The sequence below is a fragment of the Gouania willdenowi genome, chromosome 12 (genome assembly GCF_900634775.1).
Source record: "Gouania willdenowi chromosome 12, fGouWil2.1, whole genome shotgun sequence".
Taxonomy (NCBI): Eukaryota; Metazoa; Chordata; class Actinopteri; order Blenniiformes; family Gobiesocidae; genus Gouania; species Gouania willdenowi.
Window position 1 is genome coordinate 7331991 of NC_041055.1, and position 12620 is coordinate 7344610.

Consider the following 12620-nt stretch of genomic DNA (forward strand, 5'->3'; position numbering starts at 1 on the left):
CCACCTGTGGTCTATACTATAAAATCTCCAAAAGAACAATCTATGCTATGCTAACCAGCTACTCAATAGTCATTATACCTTTATATTCACAATTATCTCAATCCAACCTATTCACCACAGATTGTAGAGATTAGCATTGGCGGCTGGCCAATAGAAGGCACTAGGGCGCCGCCCCACCACTCACCACGTTAGTTTAAGACAGAAAAAAGAAAATAAACATCAATAATTAATTAAAAATACTACAAAACAAATGTATATCTGTAGTTAGATAATCAGAATACATATTATATAGATGAGTAAATTTGTTGGGTTTTTTTGTTGTTTTATTTACAGAAATATTTACAGTCTAAAAACAATATTTACAGATTATATATATATACATACAGGCAATCACTCCTCACAGGGAACAATTTTCTGAAACAGTTTTGTTCATCTGTGTCTGATTGGTGACGTGTTTCTGCCGTGGGGCACACTATGTTTGGATGAAACTGGAGAAAACCCACACAAGCGCTCACAACCAACGCTTACTAAATAACTTTTGCACTTTGATAAGAGCTGTTTCTGTGCTGTGATGAAAACCAAAGCCAGGCTGAAATTGATCAAATATTCTGTTGAAAGTTAAAAATTGACTTGGTTGGTTAAAGACTATCTTTTCAATGATCTTGACCACAAAAGGAGGGTTGGTTGGTGAGTGGTCTATAGCAATGTTTCCCAAACTTTATTGCCCCATGTATCCCTTAGCTCATGTTATACATTATTTCAAATTCAAAGTGTTTATTGTCATATGTGCAGTTAGAAACACGTTTCCCTGTACAATGAAATTCTTGCTTTGCCGACCGCCAGTGAATGCCTACGTAATAAAAGAATAAAATCAAGAGGTATAAGAACTATGATAACTAACAGTGACATGCAACACTGTTACTCAACAAAACCTGTACATTAAATACAATGCACCTGTACAATTAAAGTGCAAAATACCAATATGTTAACTATACAGAAAGTAGAGGTGATATATACAATGGTATGTGCAAAAAGCTGTTTCCTAATAGAAATACATGGTGTTAGCTTTATTTATTTGTGTCTGCAGGATTGCTAAACTTTCCTGTGTCTCATCCGACATTATTTTTATTTATTTATTTCAGTTTTTTTTTTTTTTGTTGTTGCTCATTTTAGAATTTGAACTTTGCCTTTTGGTGTATTTTGAAGAAAATATTATTGATGGATGAGAAAAAAGTCTGCATGTAAAAAAATTCTATAATGACTGACAAATGTTTCTGTGTACTGGCTAACTATACTATACTATACTATACTATACTATACTATACTATACTATACTATACTATACTATACTATACTATACTATACTTAGCCAGTATAGAAGCATCCAGTGTTTTCTTTTTTTTTTAAAAAAATACAATTTTATATTTATTATGTATTATAAAGGGGTCTTAAAACTAACTTCCCATTAGGGATGTTTTTCACTTAAATATTTTCAACCCCAAATTTACTGGGGTGGCATCATTCGGTGTCCAATCAATTAGGTTGCAGTGGTGGCTTTAACTCCACCCACAATCAGACAAAATGAACGATTTGGGTGTTTTTTTGTTGTTTTTTTTTAGTTTTAGTTTTTTTTTTTTGTTTCTTGTGGGAAATGTTTGGTTTTTATAAGGTTTCTATCTTTCAGTTCATGTTGTGGGATTACAATATATAGATAAGTGTCTACCAATGACCCATTGATGCAAATGAACATTTAGAAACTCCAAGCGTGGCTGAGTTTATTGACATTTTTAAATCCTAAATGAATTCATCCATTTGCTTTGATATTTTTTCCCTTTGATGTATCCCCATGAACTACCACTCCCTCCACTCTTCTTCTCCCTCTCTCTCTATTAAAAAGCGTGATGACACTTTGTGCCGCCTGCCTATTCAGCTGCTAATTTGCAGATCTGGCAGTTTTGACTTTACAAAAGCAATTTGAAGGCGCGGGCAGCCTTTTGTTTCACATCTCTCCAGTCGGTTAGGAGATTGTGGTATCATTGTCTTTGTATAATCAGCCGTAGTCAAGAAAATAAGTCCTCAAGCAATCCTCAACACTGGATGAATTAAACATATGGGTGCTCAACCAAAAAACAACCTATAGACCTTATGAGGAGGAATTTATGCTGATTATATTTTAGAATATAAAGTAAAGCTTTCATCAAAATGGACCACAAGTATTCTTTCCAATAGAGTTATCCTTATATAATAGTCAGTCACCTTCTACCTACAGAGACCAAAGATTATTAGGCCATCTGTCCTAGTTTTAGTTTATTGATTGATTGATTTCAAGTGAGTAACAACACAAACGCAAATACACTCAACATTATACATGCAAGTACAATTACCTATGCAGAGAACTGTTTTTTGATGGCTGAAAAAACAAACCATATTTTCCAGAATATATATATATATATGTATGTATATGTATGTATGTATATGTATGTATATGCATGTATATATATATATATGCATGTATGTATGTATATGTATGTATATGCATGTATATATATATATATGCATGTATGTATGTATATGTATGTATATGCATGTATATATATATATATGCATGTATATATGTATATGCATGTATATGCATGTATATATGTATATGCATGTATATGCATGTATATATGTATATGCATGTATATGCATGTATATATGTATATGCATGTATATGCATGTATATGCATGTATATATGTATATGCATATGCATGTATATGTATATGCATGTATGTATATGTATGTATGTATATATATGCATGTATGTATGTATATATATGCATGTATGTATGTATATATATGTATATATGTATGTACATGCATGTATATGCATGTATATGTATATATATATATGTATGTATATATAATGTGTGTGTCCCGATCCGATTTTGATATCGGTCAGATATCAGCCAGAAAACAAATATTGGACTTTATTGGACTGCATCTAAAATCTCCCTTATATATTATATCATATTTATTCAACTGTACAATATCTTATGTTGAAGGTTAAAATGTTTGTAACCAATTGGTTAATAATAAATAGGTCAGTTTTTTTCATCCCTACTGTTGCTGACTATTGGTCTCTGTTTTAGTAACACCACTTGATCAAGCCTTTTCCAACATCCCACACAACAAAATAAGTCATAAAAGTATGTCTGATTTGTGCTGGTATCGTATCAATATCGGTATCGACCAACACTCAAGGCTGCAATATTTGTATCGTAAGTGAAAAAGTTGTATCAGGACATCGCTAGTAAATAGCTCGCTTTCCAGGAAAATAATACGTTATGCCCAGCATGTTAGGATGCTTCTAATTGGCTCGTGCTATGCAGAGTGACATGTTTTTTATTCAATAGCGTTCATCTTTTGCAACAAAGCAAGCTATTGGTTCAAGAAGGTGCCAATCATCATTTGTCTCAGCCTGAAGTGGGCTCTGGTTCTGGTCGTATCCGCCCAGTAAAAATAGTTTCCCTGCATTTTTGGTCATGTTGTTGTTGATATAATGTGTTTAAATGTTTTTACTGCTGATTTTAATTGTTTTTACTGCTGATTTTAACGTTCTTGTTGATTTTTAGGCTGTTGAAATGTTTTCTGTTGCACTTTTTGATCATGTACAGCACTATGAGTTGCTATGTGTATGAAAGGCGCTATACTGTACTGCCTTGCATTCCTGTGAGTTTCTACAAGAATCTACAAATGTCTGCTTAATGTTTATATGTCAGTGGATTCACAAATCTCAATGCTAATGTTTTACTGTAATTGGACTTCTGCTAATCTGCGACGCTAACTGTCCGTTAGCTTTTTCGGTTTTGTCAGACATGAAAACACCTAATGAGGTGTTTTTTGTACTACCAATAATTTTCTGATCAATTTTCTATTAATTTTACTGCAGTTGTGGACGTGGAAAAAGTTAACTCATACCCCCGAGAAAACAATTTGATTTTACTGTTTTATTTTGAAAAAATTGCAAATGCAATAATACAAGAAACAATATTACAGTAAACAAAATATTTGATGCAGATGGCTTCCCTCCAGAAAAAAAAGAGAAACAAAAAAACCTAATAATTACCATTCATATATTACTGCATCTGCATACACATACTTTTGTGTTTGTGTACATTACATAACAAATCTAATTTTCAGCATCCTGTTTTCCAACCATTGTTGCTGTTAATATATACATTTTGTCTCATCTTTATGTAGTTTTGATTATAATGCACATAAAAAAACACATTACACACTCTCAAAGTTGTCATACAACATGAATATATTTTCTTTTAAATTGATTGATATTTTGTACACTCTTTCATTTCCAGAATCTTATTCCACATACTGAAACACAAAAGCTTTTCCTAGTTGTCCGCACACTCACAGACCTAAAATTTTGTCGTAAACTGAGTTTCGCAGTTTGCATTTTTTTTTGGTGACTTTCAAGTCAACGTCCCATCATGCAGATTATGTTTCTGTTATTGGATGAAAAGCAGATCATAACATACAGCTGATGTTGTTGTATTATTTCAGCGCACATTTTTATCCATACAATCATACTAATACACATAAATATCCTTTTTGATTAATACATTAAATATTGTTATTAATGGGAATAAGCTCATTACTGAAAACAAATATGGTTGCATTTATCTCTCATGTGGCAGATGTGTAATGTTTTACCACAGGACTTTTGTTGGAAAGTTCATATAAGCCTCTTTGTTATATAACGCTGATATCTCTTACACCTACATGTTTTCTTGCTCCGCTTTGACCTTTTTTTAAGAGACAAAGGCCGAGTGAATGGCGAGGACGGATGACTATTCAAAGTTTGGGCTGGAGCCAATCCGCATCCTGCTCCGGTTCACCCACTCAAGGTCGACGGTGGAAGGAAGAGAAAAGGTGTCATTCAGTATCCCAAAGGTACAATTCAACAGCAGTAGACAAGCAAAAAAAAAAAAGAAAAACCCACCTGAGATCACGTACACTCGCGCACACACACAAAGGTACGAGGTGAGCCAGCCAAACAGAAAGCTTCCCCTCTCCCTAGTGAAGATTCACTTATCTTTACCCACAGTTTATTGTGTTGGCTTTGGATTGAAGGGAAATGAGAAGTTGTGTGATTATGAAGAGAAAACAGATAATTGGTCTCGGAGGATGCGGTACATGATCTGATTTTGGTTGTGTAATGTCTCTGTGCTGTTAGAGGATGTGAACTGCCAGCAGTGGAGTTGGCAGCGAGCCCACTTTGGTATTTAATTATTTTCACGCTGTCATTTTGATAAACACGACTGTAAGCGCGGAAATGTTTTCCAATCAACTGCGGTTTAGGCAGCGACAGGATACCACAGCCAACAGGACTTTGGTTTTTATATCAAACTGATTTCCAAACAAAAGAAAAAAACATGAACTTGAAGACATCTATCTTTATGAATATGGGATGAAAGGGGGGTCCCCAACAGCAGCCAATACAAACCAATAAATCTCATTCAAAAAAGTTCATGACTTCATTCATTTATCGTCTGACTTGCCTTACAAATCTGGCCTAAAATCTTTTGAAATGCAGTTATTAGGAGATCTATGCCTAACAAAACACATTATTATGCACCATCTTCATTTAATTGCCTTACAAAATGGGACTACTTTACAGATTAAGAGCCGGTGTTCTGCCATCTTGAAATCACGTGACTGATGATGTCACACGGCCCTACTGCCTGTTAACATCCCATTGTTTTCTATTGGAGTGAAGCATTCAGCCTGCTTTTTAGATCATTTAGTCAGCTTTTTTGGTCAAAATTCCAACTTGTGCTGCTTTTGGTTGCTCTAAAATAATCAGGAAAAGTTAAAGATGTTGTTGTAAACCTCTTTTGTTTACGGAAAGAGGATAAAAACAGTTGTGACCTGAAAATTATCTGTGACCACAGGGGGGCGACAGTTCCAACATTGCGATTTCATAGTAGACGATGAAGCAGAGGAGAAGAGCTCTCCTAAGGGACCTTGGCTGTGTTTGAAATGGTACACTCCGTACTACATACTACAAACTGAATGAGTATACCTGTATACTGTCTACTATAAGTATGATTAGGACGATTAGTATGATGACCGTTTGCACTGAAATATACATCCAAGTTTCCCAAGATGCATTTCAAACTGACAACGACAAAAACCTCAAGCACACTGAGGATAAATATCTCTGTTGATTCTCCACCTTTGAAAGATCTGAAACCATTTCAAGCGAGAAAGGGACCAAGTACAATATCAACATACTGTATGATCATTTGATCAATAAAACTCATGGAAACACATTTCATGCTGACATGTCAGAGATTTTCAGAGATGCTCAATTGTGTTTCTGACAAAACTTCTGCTTAACTTCAAAACAAGAGCCCAATTTACAAAAACGTTTTAAAACTAATGGAGAACAAGAAGAGATGCTTTAGGTTTGAAAAGGCAATGTTTGATTTTAGCTTGAAGCCAGTGTCCCATACTGTTTACCTCCATACTGGGATTATAACCCTAATCATAACCCTAACCTAATCCACCAAACAAAACAAAAAAAAAAATGAATTTTTCCAGTAGTGCACATGCGCATATATGCGCCTATACAACCTCGGTACGATGCGGTCCCAGAACGATTTTACATTCTGCTCACAATGCATCATGGGACGGTTGAGTATGACTAGTGTGTCCACTGTACACACGTAAAAAATGTCTTTTCATACTATCTGATACTAATTTTGACATCAGACTAAGTATGAGCTGTGCATTAGTACGCCCTTTACCCTCACTCTAGCAGCAATGCTGCATTCAGGGCAACTCTGAACTCTGGATTTTCTCAAGGCCACAAATCACACAGATGAACGCAGCATTAGCCGTACTGCTACAGGCCATGTACTGTATGTACTTCCTGGGGAGAGCAAATTGCAACTCAAGGTGGTGCAAGTCTGTTCAAAATTCTAATTAGCACCCCTTTAAAAATGAGAAAAATACACATTCTTATTTTAGCTTCAGCCTCATGCCTTTTCCCTGTCTGACTCCCTGTGAGCATTGCACACTTAACAGGAAAAAGAGAAATCTGTTTCAGAATCCAAGCTACAAAGATAGACCACTGATTGGATGTCGAGGTAACCCCTGAGGCAATATTGCACCAATCACCAATGACAGTCTGTCTTCACCTTTGCATGAATGTCAGAAGCTTCACAGTGAGATTACCTGAGAGGCTTTGAGGTAGACTAGTTAGTCAATTTAATTTCCATAACACATGAAAAGTGAGGATTCTCTGCAGGAAGGCTTCCAATCACTTTCTGCTGTGGGGAACAACCCAGCACTGACAACACAAAAGATAAGCAGATGTCAATCAGCAATCCATTCACTGTCTCCGACTTCATTACAAATTCCTACGCAATATCAATTAGATTGACATCCATGCCCCTAATTTAATGTGGTTTTTGCTTTAATGTAATAATGTACAATAGAAGTGTGTGTGTGCGTGTGCACGTCTGCTATAAATAGTTTTATTTGTACAAATTTATGTCTTTCATCAGATTCTACCAAAACCGCCACTGCAGCCAAAGTCTCACTCTAAACTGAGTTCAAAAGTTGAGAGCCCTGCACTACTACTACTACTACTACTACTATAACATACAGGGAAAGATTATAAACGCTGATATTTTCACCATGTGTTTATAACCTAATGTGCACCTTACGTAAATAAAGAAAAGCAAAACTAAAGTATGTGGGGAAGCGCGTGAGGCTGTTACATTGTGTGCTCCATTGGTGCCACAGGCAGAATATGAGAAGAATCTGCTGAGGGGTGACTTTGGTGTAAAACCCACCTGTTTTCTGTGTCTCTTCTTTATGGTCGTATGTTGAATGCACATGACATGTTTGTGTGTAATTAATTTTCCCACTGGGTTTTTTGAGTTTTTCCTTGCCAAAGTAAGGTCTAAGGACAGGGGATGCTCCGGGACATTTATTATCCATTTGCTTAGGTCCAGCAAACATTGGTGCAAACTTTATTTACCAATTCATCATGCACATGTCCAATAGAATTAAACCAGAGAACTCGCACACGCTATTTTCCTTTGCGCCCACAAATAAAATCCTTTTATAACACTACAGAGTATGTACAGCTCTTTGTACATCCAACCTTCAAACACGTACTCATTTGGCAACTCTACTTAAGCTCCCACATGAATACATACTTCCAACGGGTAGTCTATCTATAAAAGCAAGGAGTTCTGCGTGCATGCGTGCGTGTTTGTGGAGCGAATTTCTCCCTGACGCGGCGTCTGTTTGTCTTGAAACTTTTTGAACAGCTTGCACATAGCCCGAGTGTGTACATGCGCCATTTTGAAAATATTTGGTGATTTCAAAAATGTTATTTTAGACCTGTTTAGACCAGACGGACGGGACCCAGAAGTTTTTGGCGTGCAATGGCCACGGCTGTGTTGAAAGCGAACAGCGAAAAATGCACATTTTTCCGTGGATACGGCATTATAAACACCAAAGTTCACAAGTTTGTATTTTTTTTAAATAAAAGAACATGTTTATTAATTTTTCAAACTTTATTAACATTATATACAATTAACATGATATTGACACAAGTTGGGATGAACCATCAGCTCCACCAAAACAAAGCACAGTTCAGGAACAGGATGTTGTGGAGCGTCATTGGTTGGTGTCCATGGTTCAGACTTTGGTTCGACTTCGTTTCCTCTTATTCCCCTAAAACCAAACACATGAAACTTTGAGTTAGCTGATAAAACACTTTCACCGTCACCTTTAGCCTTACCAAAAAGGAGTATACCTAAAGTACATTATACTAAGTATACATAAGTATAGTTTAAGTATATTTTGCTCTGTATACTTTTAGGTAACAAGTACACCTACCTAATATACTAGCAGTATACTTCAAACTGTACTATTTCAATACTTCTTGGGACTAAAATGGCCCAATTTTTGTTTACCAAAAGCTTTATTTCATATTGCAAATAAACTTATAGGTACAAAAATACTATACTAGAATTAGTATACTAGAATCTAACCCGCTTTCATTTAAATTAGCTCTTCTTGTGCAATATGCTTTGAACTTTATTTCCCGTCGACTTGTAAACTGAACTATCCTACCAATAGACCTGTGTTTTGATTTTTAATAAAAAGGTATTTATTCGGCTGCTATCACTAAAACCTGCACATTCACAAGCTGAATATACTTAAAGGTAACTCAAATACTTGTACTAAGTATATAAAAAGTTTAAATGCAAATATGAAGTAAATATACTTGTACTTTAATGTATATATTTCAGTGTACTGCAAGTATACTAAAGTGATGTGCTTCTAAGTGTATTTCTGAGAAGTACAGGAAATGTAAACTGAAAGTATGCTTTTTAATTTTTAGTTTAAAATAAGAATCCTCTAAGCACACTTAAATAGACTTGTTTTTCATAAGGGTGATTAAGGTTGCTGTGTCAGCATGTCAGAGAGTACACTTACATAGTTGGTTTTGCTGGTCCAGTCGGGGTGCTCAACGGCGTGGAGTAAAGATTCCATCTCGGCCCAAACAGTAAAATTCTCTTTGGCCTTTGCAGACAATGATTTCCACTGGATGGACAACAAGAAAAGTGTCGTTCACACACACTGAAGACGGGAGTTCAAAGATCACAGATCATTCACAGAGGAACAAACTAACTCACCCGTTGACCGAGGAGTTTGTTGACAGCAGCGCTCGTCCTCAGACCCAGCTCCTCCTCCGCAGACTTTCTGTGCTCCTTCAGGAAGAGCATGAAGGCGTTGAGGGGCTTTTTTACATACGGCCCCTCTGCCACCTTCTTCTTCCGAGGCTTCTTCACCTTTCTGAAGGAATGAAGCATAAATACGCAGTGTAAGAGCGCGATCCAGAGTCAGACACAAGAAAGACATGTAGGATTAAAACAACTCACTGTGAAACTGGGGCCTTCACTGGGGGCGCTGTCTGCACTGGGGGCACCAAGTCATTCCCATTCCTACAGAGAAAAACACACACACACTGGATCAGACATCACGTCACGTGAACTAACATCTGTGTTTGATCTGTTGATCTGTTTGTTGGCTTTACTTACTCGACTCCAAAAGTGGGGGCTGTATGACCCTCTGGGGTGTACACTGGGATTCCATCAAACTGGACACACAGAAACACATGAATGTTAGACACCGTGTCATGGTATCAGGGTTGGGGTCAATTACATTTTTCAGTTACAATTACATATTCAATTACCCATGTTCAATTACAATTCAATTACGATTGCAGTTACCAGCATTTTTTTCCAATTACAATTAAATTACAAGTTACAATTACATTCTTAATTACTAATGTTCAATTACAATTAATCACAATTATTGAGAGTGACAGAAATAACCTAATAAAAGCTATCCTTCCTCATGCTAGCTTTCTGTTAGCATCTCTAATGATAACAGGTCCTAAATCAGCTGTTAAATACACTAATAACACATATTTATCATCTAATTTATTTCCTATTTATTGATTACCTTGTTAGACTGTCTCAATTTTTTTTAAATGGTAAAATGTAGGAAAGCTTGATATGAAACATATTTTATTAATTATTTACTATATATGTGTATAACTGTACATAGAACTGTAACATAGTTCCCATGTTTAGCTTTAAATTATAATTTCTTTAGAATTTTCAAGGCAATTACAATTACAAAGTCAATTATCTGAACTCAATTACAATTTAATTATGATTACAACAGCAACAGATTTTTAAAATTACAATTACAATTACAATTATGCCCGAATTGTAACTAATTATCAATTATGCGATTACAATTATAATTGACCCTACCCCTGCATGATATTAATAAACAAAGATCTTACTGTCATAGCAGGCACAGTGATAGCCAGGGGGTCAATGGTTTGGAGCTCAATCCATTGTGGGGCCACATTTGGAATGGGGCCGATGGTTGAAGGGCCAGGAATTTGTGAGGGCCAGTACTGAGCATCCAACAAGGTGGTGAAACTCCTGACTTCCTCAATGTTTGGGGCCTCAGCTGTTGGGCCCTGATGTTGTTGGCCCTCATTCTGTTGGGCCCCGTACCCGTGGTCTTCAGGCCAGTAAAAAGGAACTAGTTCCTGAAAAGCAGAAAAAACATCCATATTTTAGGAACCATTGAAACACATCAACAATAATTATGAAGTAGACAATTGTACAGAAGAGCAGTAAGGGGGCTTGTCCAGGTTCTTACCAGCTGAACAAACTCCTGCAGTTCGGCCCACATCTGCTCATCAATGAGACATGTAATATCCTCCATTCTCTGAGGGAGGAAAGAGGTTCAGTGAGCAGATCAGTGACATGTATTAGTAACAAAGGGTAAAGTTATTTCTACTAATACACTTTTTCTGATACAAATAGAAACATTAATACACATTAACTGTGATCTATTGCAGTGTAATAATAAAACTAACCAAAGCTCATTAATAGCATTGATCACTGCTAAACAGTTGCTAACATTTCACCACACTACATACTAACCACAGCAGATATGAAAGAATCTCATTCATATCACTGTTACATTGCATTTCTCTGTATTGATAATTTATAGATAAATTATGTATATTTGATAGCACTTGTGATAATTATGCACAAACCATATGAATCAGGTCACTGTCACATTCAGTTTGGAAACCTTTCAGTTTAAAAACACTGTGAGTTGGCTGCAAAAGTTGAAGTTTTGCTGCTGATGCTTTAAAATAATAACTACTTTAAATATCAGCGTGTGATGGACACTCTGAAGGGTGATTTTCTTCTCTTTAAAAGCTGAAAAGCAGAAGAAAGATGGTTCTCTACACTGGAGATTGATGTTTTGCTGCTGTTCAGTTAAAAGTCAGTTTGTAACTGCAGCAGTTTCTAATGAACACTGAAATATATAGTGGCAGTTGGTTTCTATAGCGACCACTTTCAAGTGACTCAGTAGCCTCAGGTCGTCCATACACAGTGCCTGCCCTAAAATATATCAAATATTAACAAAAATATTTTAAAAAAACAATTTTCAAAAAAATAAATAAATAATGCACTGCACAATATAACAACTTAGGCTAAAAGTCGCCCAACCAATCAGAGAGTAGGTACTGTCCAATCATTGGGAGGTGAAGTGGGTGGGGCGTGTGTTTGTGGGGGGGGGGATGTGCAATGCAGTGTAGATACATTAATGTCACCTTGTTTTTACACATTAACAAATAGTACAAATGACTTTTTTTTACATAAGCAATCTAAGAAAAAAGAAAAATGTCAAGAAAATCACTCAATAAAAAAGTAATTTTTTCTTTTAATGTGATTTAGTGTCAGTGTAAGAGAATTTAACACTGAGATGAAACACTGAACAAAAAGGGCATAAAGTCAAAATTTTGTGTTAGTTAAGTCAGACAAACCAGCAGGTTCAAATAACTCACTTTATAAACAAAATCTGGATTTAGATTTGACATAATCCTCCCCAGGAAAGAAATAATCTGTACATTATTGCTTTTTATTAAAACTATCAGGAATATCGCCCATGCTGTTAAAAAAGACAACATGGATGAAATAGTTGTTTCTGT

General features: G+C 35.9%; 1 protein-coding gene across 1 annotated transcript; it reads right to left on the reverse strand.

The window, feature by feature from the left end:
* Positions 1-8690: 8690 nt before the first annotated feature.
* LOC114473762 (transcription factor 7-like 2) lies at positions 8691-11875 on the reverse strand. Its single transcript, XM_028463535.1, has 8 exons — positions 11676-11875; positions 11273-11341; positions 10905-11159; positions 10129-10187; positions 9970-10032; positions 9724-9883; positions 9524-9631; positions 8691-8755 (listed from the first exon to the last, which is right to left on the reverse strand). The coding sequence occupies exons 1-8, from the start codon at positions 11676-11678 to the stop codon at positions 8720-8722; spliced, it is 753 nt and encodes a 250-aa protein (XP_028319336.1). The 5' UTR covers positions 11679-11875; the 3' UTR covers positions 8691-8719.
* Between the last annotated feature and the right edge of the window lie 745 nt (positions 11876-12620).

What these genes read in the sequence shown, in the direction of transcription:
- LOC114473762 (XM_028463535.1), bottom strand. An exon ending in TCACTGTGCCTGCTATGACA is followed by an intron (nt 10,188 to 10,904) that starts GTAAGATCTTTG and finishes CTGTGTGTCCAG; the next exon opens with TTTGATGGAATCCCAGTGTA. An exon ending in GTGAAGGCCCCAGTTTCACA is followed by an intron (nt 9,884 to 9,969) that starts GTGAGTTGTTTT and finishes TCATTCCTTCAG; the next exon opens with AAAGGTGAAGAAGCCTCGGA.